The 21,475-nt window shown below is 34.9% G+C and overlaps 1 protein-coding gene across 1 annotated transcript in view; it reads right to left on the bottom strand.

The window, feature by feature from the left end:
- EML6 (EMAP like 6) overlaps positions 1-21,475 on the bottom strand; it is a 125,946-nt gene that overhangs the window by 40,971 nt on the left and 63,500 nt on the right. The window contains exons 10-19 of the mRNA XM_075035348.1: positions 17,584-17,721; positions 14,688-14,944; positions 14,275-14,487; positions 13,168-13,335; positions 12,153-12,259; positions 8,946-9,064; positions 8,100-8,286; positions 7,301-7,406; positions 3,628-3,721; positions 344-444 (exon numbers count right to left, since the gene is read on the bottom strand). Of these exons, the coding sequence (XP_074891449.1) occupies positions 344-444; positions 3,628-3,721; positions 7,301-7,406; positions 8,100-8,286; positions 8,946-9,064; positions 12,153-12,259; positions 13,168-13,335; positions 14,275-14,487; positions 14,688-14,944; positions 17,584-17,721 (1,490 nt within the window). The remainder of the gene's footprint in view (positions 1-343; positions 445-3,627; positions 3,722-7,300; positions 7,407-8,099; positions 8,287-8,945; positions 9,065-12,152; positions 12,260-13,167; positions 13,336-14,274; positions 14,488-14,687; positions 14,945-17,583; positions 17,722-21,475) is intronic.

The raw sequence follows: 21,475 nt of genomic DNA, 5'->3' as shown, positions 1-21,475 counted from the left end.
TAAGATTCTTAGCTACCAGCTGACATATTCACAACAAAGGTCATAATCTGCCTAAGTGAATTACAGGATTGCATGTTTCCTGAGAGCCAAGGATGCTTGTTCAGGCGAAATCCTTTATAGTATGACTTGAGTTAAAAAACGATTCGCTGGAAATGACTTCTAAAGAGAAAGGAATATTGTGACACTTGCTGATTCAGAGGTAGGTTTTCACCAGTTTAGTATTTTGGTAACTAGAAAATTGCTTTAAAAATAAAACAAATTCTTTAACTGAGAACATGATGTTCCTGTATTAAAAATATATACATTCTCAAACAGATTAAATATAAAATATTCAATGCAGTACCTGTTTGCTGCCAAAATTTGATGTGCTTCATCCCAACTGTGACTAGCTTGTCTACATGATGTGGATTACACTTCACTACAAATATTTTATCTTTATGGCCCCTGCAATAAAAATAAAAATTAAAAAACACAGTAAGGGATGACTTAACATTTCCAACTAAATGGCATTTCATCATATTGGACTAATCAAAAGTAGTCATCGACAATGAGAATCTAATCACCATGACTGTCATACTCTTGGTGCAAGTACAATGGTATGGATCTATAACAATATGAGGATTGGCAGAGGCTATGTCTACATTATCTCTACCATTATTATCCTATCTAACAAAAAGTAGAGAGCTATATTTCTAATCTGCAATCTTCAATCTTCTAATTGGAAGTCTGACCCTCAGAGTTGGCAGAATGTATTTGAGCATACACCATATAGTTAGACTACAGAAATGTGGTGAATAAAAATTGTCTCATGCTGAATTTCAGTTCAGTTAAGTCATAATGAAGAAGGAGGCAACAAAGGTCAATGCAATTAAGAGAAGGTACAAAGGGCGACATAAATATTTAAATGGATAAGAACTCAATAAATATTTAAAATACTCTGTCAAGAAAAACAAGGCAGTCTTTAACCTACTGTGCTTCAAGACAAAAAAAAAATTATAATGTCACTTTTGTCTGACAAGTTTAGTAGATCTGAAAAATCATATGATTCTGATGAACCTCTTGGTTTCTGTATTTTCTTTTGGTGAATCAGTCTAGACAAAAACCAGTCCTTTACACCTTTGACGTTTGAAGTACATCTTCTTGCAATTCCTCTTTGTCCTTTTCCTCTACTTTGCTGTAATGATGTCCAGTCTTTCAGTTCAGGCCAGTTCTTCCAGATGCATCTATCACACAGGCAAGATGTACTGCCCCGAGTCCAAAATCAAACTAATTGAATCCCAGTGCAGGTGTCTCCTGTAAAATGACGAGTATGTCTGCCTGTGTGATAGGATGAATAGTGCCGACACATGAGGTCTGGACTGTATGGCCTACATTTCCACCCCAATTTCCTACAATAGTCAGACCAAAACACGTATACAAGCCTGTGTAGTTTTTGTGTACTTGTGTTCTGAGGGACTAGCACAGGACATCTGGTCTTACAGAATGAAGAAAGGAGAAGAGCATTATGTTCACTGATTTAGACTGTAAATAAATTTGAGAATGCCCCCCTCAGTTCCCTTAGGGATTGCAGTCCACTAATACAAAACACTAGGATCAAATAGGACCAGCACTGCATCAGCATAAGACAGGAGAAGCTAGTGAAAGAAGCTCAGATACATTTTGATTCTAACCATGTATGCTTACTCAATAAGGATTTTAATGAAACTAGCAGAAGATTGTAGAGCCAAGGTAGAGAAACAAGCTGTATAATTTATCTAGTGAGCAATTAATAAATAAGAGTATATTCTGACATGGTGACAGGAAAACTGAGAAGTCATGCTGAAATAAATCATCCCAAGAAGATTAAGCAAAAAGAATATTCACAAAAAACAAACATAAAAAACCCACAGAATAAACATAATGAATGTTTGTACACAGTGAATGTACACTTCATTTTTCAGGTTTAGTCCTTTAGATGAATTCTTGTGGGTCTATATGATTGTAAAGAGACATCCTTCTATTCTTCTTGTCTGCTAAGGCCATGTGAAGGTCATGTCTAAAATTCAGATGCACACTCTCCTGTCTTGGTTTTTGCCTCTCTCTTTGTATGTCCTACTGAGCTTACCAGACTGGGAGAATTTCCTTTAGGCTCTGCTAAAGTATAAACAATAATTTAAATTGGAACTTTTTAGAAGATAAACTATTTTTTTATGCTCTCTGTGAGGACCCTGTGCATTTTCAAAATAATAGATTAGCAATAATCATAGATACATAGGGTACATATAGTATTACACACTGAAAAGAACCTGAGTACTTAATCTTATATCTCTCCTATGAGCTACAAGAGACAGGTAGCCATAGAGCCCATCATTATCTTGTTTTTAAAAGCTTATAAGGTCTCTATGGGAATATACAAAGTGTTTCTTCACTTATGAGTCTGAAGCACAATCTGTCTGGAGACAGTAGAACTAGGATTGGAAAGCAAATGAAAATGTCACATTTTACAACACAGGCATCACTGTTGCTAAGCAAGGCCTACAGCACAAATGTTAAATAGGATTTAAAAATCTTGCTGCCTAATAAACTGGATGTCTGAGACAAAATTATATAGCTAATATAGATTATGGTACGCACACACTTGGATCAAAACATTTATTTATTTATTTAGTAACGGTATATTACTAACAGATAGTGCTGCCAGGAGAAAATCTTACTATTTCTTCCGGAACATTTCATCATATAATAGTGTAATGCTTACATAAAAGTAAATTATCTTTCGCAGGCTCATTTTGCAGTTATACTTATAATTTCTACTGACCAATTCTAGATGTTACATGGTTGCAGACAGCGTATGAAACAAACTCCTTGCCTTTCTGGCATGTAAGTCCATGCTTACATGAATTCTACACAATTCTGGTATCTTGACCTCAGAGACATTTGATTTGCTGGACAGAAACCAGGTTCTCAAACAGTTTGATTCTTCTAAGACGTACAACTAGCTTAGCATAAGGAAAATGTTGCAATTCAATATTTTAGAAGAAAAAAAGCAAACAAGTAAACCATAGCCCAATCATCTTCTCAACATTGGTCCCTTCAAGCAATTGCAAAAGCTTCTTTGCTGCAAGGTTACTAGCTAAGATTTCTGTTAGTAATTGCAAAGAGCAAATACCTCAGTAGAAGCTGACTCAGAAGGAAGGCAAGATCAGTAGACCTTGAAAAATGTATTTATATTAGAGGGAACACTTTTTTCTTTTTAAAAAGTGATCTGCATATGCACACTGATGGAACTCAGCATATCATCTAACGCACAGAAGAAAATATGACATCTCTGATGACTTCCGTCACAAATCAGGAAATAAAATTGGGAGAAAATATTAACTTAACTTGAAAATCACTAAATGACCTATAATATCAATGCAGCTATCCCAACAGAAAGGCTAGGGAACTCTTGACAGAAATAGTTCACAGGATTTCCAAACACTAAGCCATAGATCCCAGGGTTTTTACTCTGGATATAATTGCTCTGAAACACCATTCTGTTTTCAGAGAGGTGTTCTGTTTTCTCCTATAAACAAAGTAATACATGTGGATGATATTATTCAGAAAAATGTAACCACAGGGCACTTTTATAGAGGGATGTATTCTTACCTGGTTGTTGCTAGCTTTTCTCCTTTTTTCCAATCCCAAAACACTATGGCATGATTATCGTCTAGCCCAACAGATGCCAAACATTTTCCATCAGCTGTACAGAAGCAATACTTAATATTAAAGGTGCTAAGGCTTTAGCTGAAAATACAACAGGCAATGAAGACAACAAATACATTGTAACCTGAATTTCAAATGATGTATTATAAATGAAGCAAAAAAAAGGAACTAATACTTTGAGAGATTAGGGATCAGATTCACTAATGGCCTTCAGTTCCTAAAGCAGACTCCCTACAGAATTGGACAAATGAAGTGAGAAAGACAGTCAACCTGCCCAACCTCTTAAGATGGCTGGTCTATACCTGCTGAAAGTTTTATCCACAAGGAGGATTCACATTGCAATACTTAGCACCATGACTACTGGGTCATGAGACATCAGCCTGGAATCCACAGATGTCTCGGAGCACTCTCCTAATCCATGACCTAGCCTTCCTCTTCTTAACTAACTTTAAATATGGCCTCACCCTTATCAGAGACAGAACAGGTTGTGTTATAGGTCACAACAAGATTTTTCTGCTTAATTTTTAACTAGATGATTATAAGACAGGCTATTCTTTTCTAGAAAAGGCATTCTTTTGACTTTATTATCTTCTATTATGTTTGTATGTCTGACCTAATTTAGGGTTTTGGGTTTTTTTGTTGTTGTTTTTTATTTGTATTCCTTATCAAACCATTGATCTTTCCCAAAGGCAGACACAAAGTATTCCTGTGTGTAAGTACAAGGAAGGTAGGCAGGATCAAACAAGGCAATGAAAGTCAATTTCATAAAGTCCAAGTACTCCAAAATCATGTTACATTTTATTTGAAATATTTCTGATCAGACGATGCTTCTTTTCTTTTGCCTGAAATGGTGACAATAATTATTAGTGTATAATGAAATGGATGGTTAAAAGTTAATAGGCAATGTAATAAAACTATGAATATGATAGAAAATTATAAGGCTAAAATTAATTGCTGGCTATCATTTCTTCTACTGCAGGAAAGACACAGCACTACTGATAATGAGAGGAAGAAAAGCAAGAACAGAATATCGTACATAATTCAACAATACCTGGCATTCTTGCAACATGTATGAAGTAAGACCATTGTTAACAAACTTTTAAACTACTGTAATGAAATTTTGAAAATTTTTAAAAACTAAACCACAATTGCTGAAGTATATTATAAGAGAATTGAACTTTATAGGTTGCAGCAGGAGCTGATTACCTGATTGTTTTTAACTGAGGAAAAGTTAGAAGTGGAGGAAGTAAAGAACTGGTGAGATGGCCAAAAGAGTGAATGAAAGCAATGATTTGAGAATGTTACTTCTTGTAGAAGTTAACAGATGTTAAGGACTCTGTGCTTAAACATATTTGACTTCAAGAATAGAAAGAGTGCCACTGGTATAGGTTACTCCATTGGAACTACTTCAAAGTTTGTAAGGCTGAACCGGTCCTCACAGCTAGACTGGGCTCACAGTATTTAGCAACTGAGCTCTATGAGAAGCAAGTCAAGAGGGAGAAGAGGAATCATAGAAAGAGGAAAAGAGTTCACAGTTGAGTGAAACAGGCCTAGATGGAAGGAGTGTAAGTAGACAGGAAAGAATGAAGTTGAAAAACAGGTCAGGAAACCAAAACTGAGTTTATTTTAAAAAAAAAAAAAAAAAAAAAGGCACAAACAAGGAAACACAAAAAGTGAATGAAAAAAGAAAGAAAAGCAAGAACCATTCCATAATAGTTTTAGTGAGATAAAATGATATGAAGATAGCTGATATGAAAGGTAAATAAGCTTTGTGTAATATGTATTATTTAAGAAAAAGGTATATTTGTATATTTTCATGACAATATTTATTTTCAGGGGTAACTCAATTATGTAAACGGAAGATGGTTGACAAAATTTTGTTGGTAAGAATACAATTTAAACTTTATTAACTTGAAACAGGATGTTTTATGTACTAACACAGGCTATACACTCCAATCAATATCCAAAATTATAGATATTAAATTAGCCACCAGAGGGCACAATCAAACATTGCATGAACGCAATCATCTTTGAATCATAACGTCATCAGAGTGGTCCTACAAAAGTGATCCAGCCCTTTACACTGTTTTCAGTAATGGCCAATGGCAGGTGCTTTAGAAAGTAAGAGCAGAGAGAACTGGTAGCAGAGTCAGCTAGCTGCCAGATCAAGTACAGCCAAAAAAGGTATCTTTGGAGTTTTAGGTTTCTTTCTTCAAGCTTCAAGTAGTGTGACCTGAACCTAATTTAGAAATACCTATTATTAACGCAATGAAAACTCCCTACAAAGTAGACCAGAGCACCACTCTGATCCCATAGTGAGGTGCATATTTGCACAACTATTTGCTCCTCTCTATAACAAGAATCTTAACTAATCCCAGTTAGGAATGCAGTATGTGCATTCTCAGGATCAGGTCCTAAAGCAATCCTTTAGTGATGCCAGTGGTTGCTACTTTTAAAAGAGCTTTAATATTTTTTGTGCAGATTTATGTCCACAGAATAAGTGGCCAGCTTATTCTTCATGTTTTTATAAAGGTACCTGGATTCTAACACATGGAGTACTACTACCTGTACAGGAATCAAATTTTTGCTAAAAATGTAAAATATAAAATAAGTATTTTCTAAATATATGAATGTTTGTTCAACTAGGGATCTTACTGAGAAGTTTTTTTAACACATATGCACACTATGCCAATTAGATCATCCTTACCAATTTTCCCTTCTTCTGGTACCATATCTACTTTCAGAGCTAGGTTACACGTCACAGTGGATCAGCAATTTCGCATTTGAATTCCAGCTCTTGGATAAACACCAATGCTCCTCTTCTGATAATGGAATATGACTCAGTTCTACAGACTTATCTTTGTGGAAGTAAAACTTCTTCCATATAGTCCTGTCTTATAAATGTGATCTATGTCCTAATGAATTCTTACCACCTTTCAATACAGGAGAATAAGAAATAAATTACTTTTAATTGAAAAAAATCAGATTAAGAAAAGGATAGTTCAGCTAAAAGGAGCTAAAGTAATCTCCTTAAAAAAAATAAAATACAAAAAGGGAGAATGAATTTCTACGCACTTTTTTAAAGATGCAAAAGTGTGTAAGTCACCACCATTTGGATGATGTTTTTCAACGCTGAATACAGGAATTACCCATTGAGAACTGAGACTACTTTGGTCACCCATCTCAAAAAGACAAGTAGGAGAAATAGCAGACAACTGTTTGTCATATTTACTTCTGTAAACTCACTGAAAAATGTGGGAATTGTTAGCAAATTTGAAGAACTGCATGAGACTACAGATGACATTTCCATCTCATTTATTCACTTCAAGTCACCATTCTGCCTGCTTTTAAATTATTATACCACCATGTAGACAGCTGCCAGAGTCCTAGTTGTACACTTGGTATTATGGATTAAACATCACAAAATTCAATTATCGATTGATGACAATAGGCCCATGACTGACTTCACTACACACACTATTTTTATCAAAGCTGTCAGCAGACTTTTATGTAAAATTTGTATTCATTGTAAAATTGGCTAGCTATTCAAATTAAGATTTCCTCATAAGGACTGCTTTTTAATTAACCATTTAGATAAATGTAGGTTGTGTCTTACCTGAAAAATCTAGTGCACACACTCCTCTTTGATGCTGGCCTTTGAGCAATGATAAACATTTCAGTGTCTGTGTGTCCCAAACATGGATAGCAGCATCTCTTCCAACCTAAATCAGAGGGTTAATCAGAATATCTGCTCATAGAAGTTCAAAGCACACCAATATCAGTAATTAGCACTATCATATCATCAAAACACTCCAGAGGTAACTACTTTTCCACTTGCCCTATTTAATCCTTTTCAAGATCTATTTTCTCTTTTAGAAAAATATCAGAAGATAGTCTCTAAAACATCAGTATTCATTATCTTATTAATGATATAATTTATCATGATTTATGAATATATATGAATATACTGAATATATCATATTCAGTACCAGGTATCAATAGAGTGCCCAACATAAAATAGCCTTTGTCTGAGTAAGGCTTTTGAATGTTACTACAGTACAAAAATACTGACTAATGAAACCCCAAAACCTCCTGGGATGTAGATAAAATACAGCTCCTACATTTCACAGATGAAAGCAGAGGTTCAAAGTGAATATAAGATTTTTTGCAAGGCCACAGTATATGATTGGCAGGTTTTCTGTTACATAGGAATGATTTAATAATCACCTGAAACAGTTTCCAGTCCAGTACTACCCAGCAGTTTGGCAGGGATATAGGAAACAATACACAGGTTACCCATATTTAGGAGGAAACACTATGCTGAAGTACAAAGACAACCACATTTTTCCTAATTATATACTGTAAAGTGAATTTATTTCCATGTTTTGGTAAGGTCATCACTTCTAAATACCCACCTGTCCAGTAGCAACATAGTCTTTCACTGGGTGAATGCTTAGGCTGAGGATGTCATCATCATGACCAAGATACAGCCTTTGAGTGTGTTGTTGCCTATTATATACAACAGCTACAGCAGCAATATGATACACTACTTCTCCGGCTTGTGTGTAGAACAAGTTATTTCGACAATCATAGCCTCTGTAACTGAATACAAAACAAGTTATATTCTGTTTCAAAACTATTCTGGTAATTCGTGTAACAAATTATGCAAATAATTTGTGCATTAACTTGAAGAAGTACAGCTGCGGTGTCAACTTTAGCTCAAAAATATCACAGCACACAGGCAGAGAGAGACTATTCCCACCAAGAGCAGGCATTCATGAATCTTCTCATAGTATACTTTGCACCTGACTCCTAAATTAATACTAATTTTATATATATGTGAATATGTAATTCACATAGAATTGTGTCCAGATAAGTTTTACAGGGAATTGGATCCACGCAGAAATTTATCAGGCATTTTCACAAATCACAGCTATCACAATCAACTTAACAGAGAATCTTTGCTCCAGGAAACATAAGGTGGAGTGAACAGCCAGTTTAAAATGTAATTTTATAAAACGCAACACTGGTGTGTTATTTATTATATGGCTACAGTATTATAACCTCCTCTTGTTCCTTAACAAATACAACTGAAAAAACATCTGTCTGATGTTCCAAAAATTGCCCACAGTAATAATGACAAATTAATTGTGGGGAAGCACTAAAAAAATGCTTTGCTAAATGCTCTGATGTGAATTGATTAACATTGTTAGGATGTTTTAACAGTCAGAAAAAACAAGTGTTATCTAGTATTACTGTACCCATGTATAAACTGCAACTTTAAACTGTCCTCAGGCGCTCGCTCTCTTTTGAGGAAGGGCACAGAATGGTTTTTCTCTTTACTTTGCTGTTTCAGCTGAGGTAGGTCTTCTTTGTAAACCTGAAGAATAATTGTTAAAGTTAATTGCACATCTCCAGTTTTTTAAATATTTGTATATATGAATGAAAGCGACTTTCTTATAAGTATTAAATTTAATATATGTTAATGTGATGTTCAGTAGTTACAACACAAAGTCACTATGGCTCCCTACAGAACTTCAGATAATAATAAATATTTTCCAGACAATGAAGTCCCCTGCCATGTGAGTGGCCCAGAACATTAGTCTGTAGTAGAAGCAGAAGAGTGTATTTTTTTCTAGAAGATTCCAGTGTCACTTAGTGAAAAGGAAATTAAATATTGACTGGAACTCTTTAAGTTTCTTTTAACTTCATATGTACTTCATTGTACATACTTAAAGCTGAACATAATGAATTAACTCTATCTAGGGATTATGGTGAAATATACAGTAACCAATGGCACTTAGGTGATTTGCCAGTGAGTCCAGAATCCTGAAGCAGAGTTACAGCTCTATAAATACACTAAAGACACAAAATACTATACATCTAAATCTTTCAGAAATGCTGAAACTCTGTGGAGTTGCTAATGATGTTTGAAGCATCTTCAAAGCTGTGGCACCAAACAAAATCCATTATAATGCTGGAATATAGCTTTATGGTTTGTTTCCCGTGCCTACATTTCTTGGATTTTACAAAAGGACAATGAAATGGCTATCCCCACAGAAATCTAACCTACTGCAAGGATGGAATACTGGATTTTTACAAGAAAGGTGTTCATATAATGAGCTGAGCTTTTGAAATGGTAGGCACTCAGAGCCTGAACATATCATGTCTGTCACTTGTATGTATTGTACTTTATCCTGAGTGTTCTCATCCATTTACTCTTGCTTCTCAGTGAACGCTACCAATGAAACAGAATATAGGATCATCATTTTCTTATGCGTCTCAAAATCTAGAATACTCTATACCGCTTCATCTGTAACATTAAAAAAAAGAACCCAAACCCAAACCTAATTCTCAAAGTAAGATTAATGGTTTTGTTTCCATGTGCTTTTGTAAATTATTTCCTTTAACAAAATATAAAGTGAAGCTTATGCTTGGGGTTGTCTCACACTTCCTGTATAAGATTCTATTTCGAGTTGCTTCTAGCTCTTTCATGCATTAACCTGCCTGGAATATTGATGCTTAACTGCCTACAACTATTTTTTCACTTTTAGTTTTTAAACCCAGACATCCTTTTTGACACATAGACAGCATGGAGGAGGATGCTGTCTGATTTGAATACAGATGGAAAATCAGAAGGAGGAGGAGGAGAGAAGGAGGAGGATGGGACAAGCACTCCAGTGAGACTTGGAGTAAAAGAGAGGGGAGGGAGAAAATTTGACAAAACCTCTGTTTCATTTGCCAAACACAATCAATCTCTGTAGTAAAGAGGTAAAATAAGCTGTTGTAAGAAGGACTTATGTAATTTATTGCAGAATCTAGAAAGTGAGGTGAAAAGACAAAGGATAGTCCTTGGCTAAAGCATGGAACATTAGAGGTGATCCTTCCACATTCTTTACAAAGCAGCTCTATGTCAGCCATTAAATCACTCAAACTTGAACCAAGCTTCCTGTGTATTTTTCATGCTTAGTACAAGATCTCAGTTCTGGTCTGAAGAAGTTCTGACCTTCCACCATTGCAACTGATAAGGTAACAGCACAAGGTGACAAGTAATATTCTATTCACAATGACAACAGCTCCTGAAAATCAGGTCCCAGGTATTTGTAAATAGAAGCAAAAGTCAGAAGACAGCAAAATTTGATGTTAATGCTTCCTTTCCTTCCAAACAAGGATAACAGCACGCTTTCACATCACAGACTATTAAAGAGTGGTGTTTGAGAAGTACTCAGAATGGAATAGAAAAAAACACAAGGAAAATAACTCTGTCTTTAGAGACACGTTCAAGTGGTGCGCAATAAGAGAAGGTGATGGAATGGCCTGATGAATGAAAAAGGATTGAATAGTTTCTTGTTAGGTAAACATCCCATACACCAAATGAAGTCCTGCAGAGATGTGAAATAATAATCCATGCACCTAAAAAGGGCAAAAGTATGTTTTATTACAGTATTTTCTAAACTTCATGTAATGTTGTGACTTAAATAATGTTCTCTAATAGAGTAGCATGGGTGCAAATTGTTATGATACAGGTTGGGTGAAACCTCATGTCGGGGAGCAGCAAGGTAAAACTGCTTTGTAAAAGAGGAGGAGCCAAGAACTGAACATGATAACAAGGCCAGGCAAGAGAGCGCTCTCACAGAGAGCAGTGCAGTCCCACACTGCCCAAGTGACATGTGCACAGCAGATTTGGTGACTGTAACCAAGTTCAGGCAACAGTCATGATCACCACGCAAGCCCATAGTGACAAAGCATAAATCAACACTGAAAGATCAGGTTAGTGCGTGGAATGACACACTACCATTCCTGAAAATATAAATCAATGCAGTAAAGAATACTTATTTGTTCTCTTCTTGCATGGAAGCAATCTATCTTAATTTATCTCAGAACACAGTTGTACTGAGAATAGGAAAAAAATTAAGTGTATTAAGTGATTATTAGAGACCAATTTTACTTGGTTCCCATAAACTAGGGCAATTTCAATTCTTGGACACTGCTGTCCTCAGGAATAAAAAAGAATCTGTCACAAATAAATGTACTGTACAGGCTTCATACTCATTAAGAGTATTCTGCTTTGAATACGCAGAAGTCATACAAAAACTCCATGAGCTATATTCTACAAATTGGGATTCTAAATCTGATAGGACTGAAAAGTCTTCTCTAACACCTATCATGAGAATGAGAATAGCAACAAGCTCTCATGATTAAATTTGTGCTTTTTAAGATGTATTCTTTATTGTAACATATAATGGTATATACACCAATGCTCTTTCCCCAAATCCTTTTAAATTCTCATCTCCAGCTAAAGTAAACTCTGTTTTTATGTATATTGATTGTGTAAACAGCTGAATACTGTCAAAATAATCTTCCTAGAGTAGTCTGATGAATTAGCTGCAAACTTCTTTTGCTTATCTTTACTGAATAGTCATGATAAATTATCAGGTAATTGGCACAGTGTGTTAATTTTTACTCACCTGGCGATCATAGTTGATTTGAGCTTCCTGCTCAATGTCAGAATCTAACTCTGGCACATCAGATAAATCTGAATCTGATTCTTCACTGTAGGAATCAAAGCCACCCTCTGCATAAAAAAAAAACCAAACCCAAACTAAACCAATATATAACACATCTAATCACAAGAAAACAGTACGTGATGTTTTTATATAATTTAGTCTACATGCAAAACAGTATTCAACAACTTTGGAAGCTTAAGCAGCTTGTAAAAATCATGTGGGCTGACTGGATGTGTCAGGTTTTGTTTCTGTTTCTCCTGTTTCAATGCCTGGAGGCAGGAGGGTGGCAGAGGGAAGGAGAATAACTGAGTAGTTATTAGTACAATTCCATCATCTGAGAGAATACTGTTTTCTTAACAGGCTTTGGAGTGAAAACATACAGAAATGGTAAATAAAAACTTTCAGTGTGATCATTGTGTTTAAACAGATTTGCTGTAACACAGGTATTTTACCAAATTGTGCAGGTATGGAGTGAATTTTTGCCCTTTTGCTGAAGGGAATCCAATTTGCAGCAGTTGCCACTATGTAGTACATATGGCTTTTGTAGAATATAACGGATATAACAAGAAAAAAATTCTAAAGTATAGCTATCACATGTATATGTGAATTTGCATTGAAAAGAAAACTAAACAATTCAACATGTGTAGTCAGCCTTCTGAATGCAAGTTAGATGGCTAATTTTGAAAATTTAATTTAATGTAGTGATCTTCCTCTAAATGTCATTTTTTAGGCATTTTGACAAACACTACTTGTGTATTCCTAAACATACAATATAGCAATCTGCAGGAGAGTTTTTAATGTACCTGAAACAAATGGCTGTCTATGAAAAGTAAAATGTCCCAAACATGCCGAGTATATGTAATTCCAGGGAATTATAATAAAAATGTTTTCTGTTAATTCAGTAAAAGCTTTTCCAACTGTGCTGCATTCTCTGTTGATTTTATTTAATAAATAATCAAGAAGATATAATTTTTACCTTGTGGAGGTGTTTCAAGGATGCCATTTGTTATCCCTTCTGGAATAAATCGCCACTGAAAAACGGAGTGATCAGCACCTCCTGTACTTAAAACCCACTGAAAATCATGGGACCAACGGACATTGGTTACATGAGCTGAATGGCCAACGTATTTTCTAAATTTAGCTCCTAGAAAACAGAAATAAAACTGTGTAGTATGTAAGCAGAAAAAGATTAACATTGTAACTAATAAAGTTAGGCTTTTAATGGAAACACAGTCTAAGCATTCTTATGAAAACAAAAAATATTTAAATCCCTCTTGATATTCTGATACTAGTAGTAACTATAAAATAAAAATTAATGACATAAAATAATATGAACTATATGTTCACAACAGTTTTCAAAAAGCACTTAAATCCTGGCAGGAAGTATCAGATACACACAGGGTTTAATTTACACCTTTATGGCCGTTACTGCTAATGTGAATTATATACATGTATTGTACTCTACACGTAAATACAAATTTACTATCAGAAAATATACTGATATGATATTCAATTAAACACTAAAGATCATGGAAAGTGTCCTGGTTTCAGCTAGGATAGAGTTAATTGTCTTTCTTGTTTACCTAGTTTTGTTGGCTTTATGCATGGTACAGTGCAAATACTGAGGAAACAATCTTTGTTAGAAGCCTACTACAGATATGAAGCAAATAGCTCACACAGAGCTACATTGACACATGCTGACAGATGGTGAAACCCTACTGAAGTTTCTGAAATTGTTACTGGCATAAATTTGGATGAATTATAGTAGTGCACCTGGTGTTGATACAATCTTGATGTGATGTAAAGTCTTGTTGAATTAGTTTCTGAAATTGTAATATCAGAATAAGCATCTGTTAAACTATACGTTCTCAACAGTTCTAAAAACAAGTACATATACATTGGCAGGAAATTGCTAGACACATAGAGGGTTAAAGTCTCATCTTTATGTCCATTAATACTAATATGAATTGTGCACACACTAATTTGAATTATATACAAGAATCAAAAGCCACCATTAGAAAATATACTGATATGGTATCAAAGTAAATATTGCATTCTTCAGAAATACAAAATACTATCTTACCTTTCTTTAGGCATGGAAATCTGAATAATTTAACCAGACCAAAATCATCTCCAGTCACCAGCACTGAGCTGTTGTAATTTCCATCCACAGAGTTGACATCTGTAACGTTTGTATATTTTGGCCAAATTCCATTCACTTCAGATCCTATCACACAGGTCCATGAGGCCCAGTGAATTCCTTTAATCTCATCTTTGCTAGTTAGATGCTTCCCAGCTGAAAATAGGCAAGCGAATAGTCTGTTTAATCACTTATTTTTCAGTAGACTCTATTTCTTTTCATCACATTTGTCTGTGTATTCTTCTTGGGATTTATCTTTTAACCTCAAATGTACTATTTATATCATATTTCTTTTGTTCTCTTCAAATCAACACAGAAGTTTACTTGTTCATAACATGAGCCACTTGTCAACTTACACGGCATCCTGTAGAACAGTCTTTCTCCTGCACCATCATTGGTTTGCAAGAATTTACTATCCACAGACCAGTCAATATGAGTTATAAAACTAGAAGATTTGTTGCATTCTCCTATTTTTTTGTATCGCTGAGCAACCGCATAGATATCCACTGGGCCATCATTAGAACCCACAGCAAGGTAAGAGCCATCTGGTGAAAATTTCATTTCATGGATTACTTCTTTTCGGTCTTTAATATGAACTACCTCTGTCATGTCTCTGCAAGAACCAATAATGAAAACGTGAACTGTACTCTTGTGAACATGCAATCCGCAAATATCTAAGACAAACATGAAGACAGATGCACTGAATAATTTGTACAACAAAAAGCACATTTCACAAAAAAATCCTTTTTTTGGGAAGTTTCTATTGCTTTCATTGGTTAGAAACATACTTTTAAAGCAAAAGTTAGAAACAATTTTACCTGTCAATGACACTCTTAATTCTATTCACCTAATTTTAGCTGTAAAATAGTTAGCAGTCTAGTCTAAACAGGACCAGAATTAATTTTTTTTAACATAGACAATGGAAAAAGAATTCCATCTAAAGACCGATTACCCAGTCTCTCACAAGACCATGTTGAAATGGCCTTTGGGAGATACCCATTTCTCCACATTGACTCTTTCAAGAAGACAGGCAAACAGTTTAGATTAGAGGCTAACAATTAGACTGGTAAAGTTAGATATGATTAATCCCACGTGCCATGACCTGTTAGCTATAACTTTGGGGTTTACACCACCACCACCATCAACCACCAGTGGAAAAAAAGCAGCGACAACACCTTGCATGTGCCTTTGGAAAAAATCAAGACAGCTATACAGTCTAGTTTAAAAAAAAAAAAAGTTCAATTCTTCCCTATCCAAATTACATTTGGTATAACCCCCTTTCCTGTCCAATCAAGGAACCAAAAACCGCAATGCTAGTGAATGCAGACAACATTTTTGCAAGTAGGTTTCCCTAATTTCCCAATTTCCAAATTCTTTGGCTATAAGGAATTAAAACTAAAAATAAAAAAAAAATTTCCCCTAAGCTGACTGAACAATGAGGCAAGTCTCAGTGCCATTAATTTTGTATTTACAAAGACAATCCATACCAGATTATACATTTGGGCTGTAAGAAACTTTTGTGAGGAAGATTCTTCTGCAGATATCATGCTTCTGTTGCTCTCATTTCAAATTTTTAAAATGTTTTTCCTGATTTCTGCTTTAATTAATTACTGCTAGCATCAAATTTATGAAAAGACTCACATTTATTTAGAGAGTAATACATTTTGTCAATATATCTTAAAAATGCTGATATATAGTACTGTTAAAAGCAGAGTCCTGAAAGGAGAATCACCCATAAATGAAGACAGAGGTTTCTGGGAGATGGTGATATGAATGGAAAGGTTACTATTATAGATGATCTGAATCTTTAAAAAACCTAACAGAATAATTTTTTTAGAGATTTCTCTTAAAATGGTGAAACTCCAAATGTCAATAACTGTAGAAATTTTGTTTGGGAAAATTCTTATTTATTCATAGCCATTTTTTCCTTCAAAAAACGATTTGGGGAAAAAAAAAATTCTTAGCTCTGCCTTATCATTGAAAACTGGTGACATAATGATTCCATAGTGGTAAATACTGCTAGTGAGAAAAGCAGCTAATTCTCTGGATTATTGCATAGATCCAGATACTTCATGGCCAAGAAAAAGGAGAACAATGATTCATGTCACTGAGTGCATGATTCAAAAAAATGCCAGCAAAATACATTGTCATTGTCCAGTTTTCCTGGATCATGGGCTGCAGATTTGTCACCCTGTCAGAAGATCTGTCACAGAAAAGGAACAGGTGGAGAAGCAATTGCATTCAGGGCCTTACACAAGGGTGTTGCCACTCTTTCAGGAATAATGCTGGGTTTATCATTATCAGTCTCTGCCAGCTGAATCATGAATAATGTGAGGTATCAGGCAATTAGCAAAGACAAGAATACTGTGAGACAAAGAAGATTAACTTCTTAGAAATACTAGTCTTTGGAAAGGATTTTGAATTAATATGAACAGATCACTTAAGTTTTGTTAAAGTCATTAAAGCAATTACAGGGGTTTTCATACACCTTCCATCAATTAGAGGCTTTTCCCTCCTACCAGCTAGTAGTTCAAAGTATTTTAAATATATGCCTACCAAACCTATAGAGTAATGATAAGGAAAGGGTAAACTCTTCCAAGTATCAATTAAAATAGCTTATGTGTTTTGAAATCATGCTATTTTGTTTGGCTATTTCAGTCTATGGCCAATTTTATGTTTTACCTGCTTTTGTGCGTCTACCATAAGAGAATTCCAGACAGAAAATGCCTACTGCATAAGATGCATTCATGCAAAAAAAGACTTGTCATCTAATACAAAAAGTAGAATTCACATATATCTTGCAAATGCTTAAAAAAGTCTTTCAATCACCAATTATTTTGTTTGGTATCCATTCTTGTATATGACAGGAAATGGACCATATGATCTAGGAAATCCCTTTCAAAACCATGTTATCTCCGTTATGTACATTTCTTTTCACAAAATATGTGTGGAGTTTCAGAATAAATAAAGAAAAAATCCAAACTTTAAAATCTTAAATTTCATCATTATTACTAATAGCTAATATTTTGAATTAAATAAACCACAGGTTTTCTCCTTATTGCCAAACTAAGACCTTTTAAAACACTAAGTGATATTATAGAAGTATATGCTCAACTTTTACTCATTGTTTCTGATAAAATACCCAGTGATTTTTTTTTTTCTTTTTATAGGAATAAAAGAATTTATAATATGACCTTGAGTTACCTGGAAAAAACCCTACTAACATGAGAAACTAATGTAAGATTTTCTCACCTTACTCGAAGAACAATGAAGGAGCCATCCTTCATTCCAAGTGCTAACTGTGATCCATCAGGACTGAAAGACACACTCCGCACCGCTTCTTCCATATTACAACGAGCTATCAAGGCATGGTCAGCAAGACTCCATAATCTGCATCAAAGGAAATTGAAAGCAGTAGCAGATTTTTCCTGACTGCACAATATTTCAATGTCATCAAGAGTAAAAACAAAAGGTCTAACTCAATTGGTAAATGCCCATTTGCATGCACACCTTATATTAAGATTTTATAATGTATTGAGTTCCTTTCCAAACATGGAATGAAGATAATTTCACTGACATGCGCTTACAGATTTACAGAAATGTAGTTTCTAAAACTCAAAACTGCTTATCAGTCTAGAAGAAGAGATATAGAGTGTACAATGACTGCCTGAATCAGTGTATGGACACAGAATTTTCTGACAGTGGCACTGAATGTCTTGGCAAATAATATGAAATGACATTTTTGGACACCTTCAAGTGAAGTTAGGATGAGAGGAAATGGCCTCAAGTTGCACCAGGGGAGGTTTAGATTGGATATTAGAAAAAAATTCTTTACTGAAAGGGTTGTCAGGCATTGAAACAGGCTGCCCAGGGAAGTGGTGGAGTCACCATCCCTGGAGGTGTTCAAAAAATGTGTAGACAAGGCACTTCAGGACATGGTTTAGTGGGCATGGTGGTGGTGGGTTGATGGTTGGACTTGATGATCTTAAAGGTCTTTTCCAACCTAAACGATTCTATGATTCTAAGTTCCAGGTTCAAATTACTTTCAAAATAAAGGAGTCTTTACAGTTCCCAGTTCTAGCAGGGATGGCACCTCAGACCTGAACACATATCTGTGACAGCAGAAGAGAAAAAAGGGTGAAGCTAAATTACATAATCATTTGGTGTTATCTCTGGACTTTACTTATCTGATATAATAGAATCCCCCTAGATGAATAATTAAAAAAAAGCAGTTTCTGTAAACAGAGAGGGTCAATGCAGATCAGACTGAAATTTTCACTGAAAGTGAAAGCAATACTCAGAGAGCGTAAGCATTGTAACCACGGGGAAAATTTTCTTGTCATAACCTTGAATGAACTAGTAGACAAAACTAGATGCTGATTCACTCATTTACATAATTTTAAATAAAAAGAATCAATCAGTAAATTATACCATAAGATGGAGAAAAACAAGTAATGTGCCTATATTTTTAAGAAGGAATGGAGGAAGTTTCCAAGATCACAACAAGCTGGTTAATCAGATCTCAGTAGCATGCAAGATTTAGAAAAAATTTTAAAGAAAAGAATAATTAAAAGCATGGAAGAAAATGCATAAAAGACCTCTTGGGCTAGAAAAATTAAGTCAGCAATACCCAGCTATCTTTATTTTGAGGACAGTGTTGTAAATCTAATGCATTTGTAAAAGATTTATAAAATATTCACTAAAATATTTGAATAATAGCATATGTGATTATTGGCTAAACTCAAGAAAATGACAATTTGTACAAGAACTGTAATGTGATACTGGATGAGGTTTTATAGCAAGCTTTCCAGAAAGAAACAATTAGGCAGGATGGAAGATACTACTGAGATTTCTAGGTACAAGCTTTGGAATAGTAACATTCAGTATTTTCACCAGACACTGGCACAAAAGATGAGAATGCTAATGAGATTTGCTATGGACAGCAAGCAGGGAGGCACTGTGAACCCAGAGACAGATTTATCATATCAGAAGAAACAGCGGTTTCTTGATGATGAAACAAATAGACATGGAATGAAATTTAACCAAAGCCCATACTTTCAGAGACTTAATGTCTAGCTCTGTGCTGTAAGCTTGAAACACAAGTGGAACTAGCAAAAAGAAGTAAGATCTCACACTATTTTTCAATTATGGAACAACTATCATCCATGAGTCAGTTGCAGACAGGAAAAAGGAAATTTGATCCTAAAATATATCCTGGGTGCTATTCCAGGAGGTACACAAAAACAATAGCACACAACATACAGTGACCTCATCTGGCATGTTCTTTACAAGCTATCTCAAGAAACTGGAGTAAAAACAAGAACAGATGCAGTGAAGGATTATTAGGATGAGTAAGAGAATGAAGACTGTATCACATTAAAGAAGACTAAAAGAGTTTAACTTTTATACCTTAGTGAAACAAAGGCTGGGAAGGGATAGTATTGCTTCCAAAAATACATCAGTAGGATAAACGTCAAAGAACAAAAAGTTATGTTGAAGGACCATGTTGGCACTAGAACAAATAGCGTAAACAGAACATTGAATATAGCCTGAAAAGAAGGACTTTTCTGACCACCCCAGTAGTAACATTTAGATACAGCCTTAAAGTAGAGTAACAGGAGAAAAAAATAAAGACAGAGTTTGATAAATTTAGGAAAAGGATTATAGAATTTGACTGCCAGCATTGAGAAAGAAACCCTTTGGGCCTTGTCAGGTTAATGATATTAAGATCAGTCTAGAATCAACAACACTGAACGATGCTCATTTCCTCTTAGGCTGAGAGAATTCAAGGATGACAAAGAACTGAAAAGGCTTCTCTGTGAAAAAATGGCAAGTACCATTCCCTGGTGAAAAAAAATGGATGTGGGATGCTAAAACTGTTTTCAAAGACAAAATAAAAGTTGATAAGATGCAAGATTCTTAGCAGCCTTGCCAGGGAGAGGCTATGAGCCTAATGCAATAAAGAATGAACCAGCGAGGATTTGGAAAGATTTCAAAGGACAGGAAGATAAAATTTGCCTCCAAAATGTTGCTTTCACATGGATCACTTTGACCAATACATTAGGAGTGCAATTGCAATACATGGCAGTGCAAGCAGAATAATTCAATTTTCTTTAAAAAAAAAAACCAAAAACTTCTTTGAATTAATGGAAGGGTAATTCCAAATATGAGCTTGTAAATTTTATAACAGAAAAAAAAAAGCATTTTGCACACATACAGGTATTTGTATGCACAACTGACAAAATAAAAGCCTAGCTTTGCTTATGAAAATAGAAAGAGTATTTTTTCTGGCAAAATACTTCTGCACATTGTTTTTTTGAAAAGCCAGATAAATAAACTATTTCCATATAAAAAGTGCATGTATTTTCTAATAAGGCAAAGACATGTTTCTACCATTCTTTGGCAACTTTCCTATGCATTTGTTTAAATAACCGAGTTTAAAAAACCCAAATAGGCTCATGAAACATTATTTTATTAGTCAATATTCCAGTGTTTTCTGTCATATACCTCACAGATGAGTTTGTTTATTGAAGCACATACTGCTTACAGCCTCCCAAGAGGCTTACTAGCAACCACTTCTTTTTCAGAAAAAGGCTTAGCTGATGACAGAAGCTATACTGCTGCTTTATTTCATTCAATTGGCAGAACAATGATCCACACAAATAATCAGAGATATAAATATTCAATGGCACTCATATAAAACCAGGTTCTAATCAATCTCCTTATAAACGCAGGGATACAGAAAGAGGTCATTCAAGAAGACAGAGTGTAGTGGAGATGTTCTGCCAGAACAGCAGCTGCTTGTGGTCCTGCAGCTAGACATTCTAATACAACATTACAAAAAGACATGTGTGAGGTCCATTAACAAATGTAATATATAATTCTGTATGTGTCTGAGAATTCAGAGGAGAATGATGGTTTTTTCCTGTTCCTGTTGTAAGAGGCAGGAAGCATGCAGCTTTCCTAGTTGATATGCTTTTGAAATTTAAAATGTAGGAAACCTATATTTGGCTAGAGCCTTCTCACATCTGCGTTAGGGAAAATCTACAGTAATTCCCTTTATCTCTACAGTGGTCCTTTTCATTTAGACATCTCACTTGGACGTGAGAATATAATCTGACCCACTAAATACTTTTGTTCGTAA

The sequence above is a fragment of the Buteo buteo genome, chromosome 9 (assembly GCF_964188355.1).
Source record: "Buteo buteo chromosome 9, bButBut1.hap1.1, whole genome shotgun sequence".
Taxonomy (NCBI): domain Eukaryota; kingdom Metazoa; phylum Chordata; class Aves; order Accipitriformes; family Accipitridae; genus Buteo; species Buteo buteo.
This window is presented reverse-complemented; position numbering and strand designations above follow the sequence as displayed.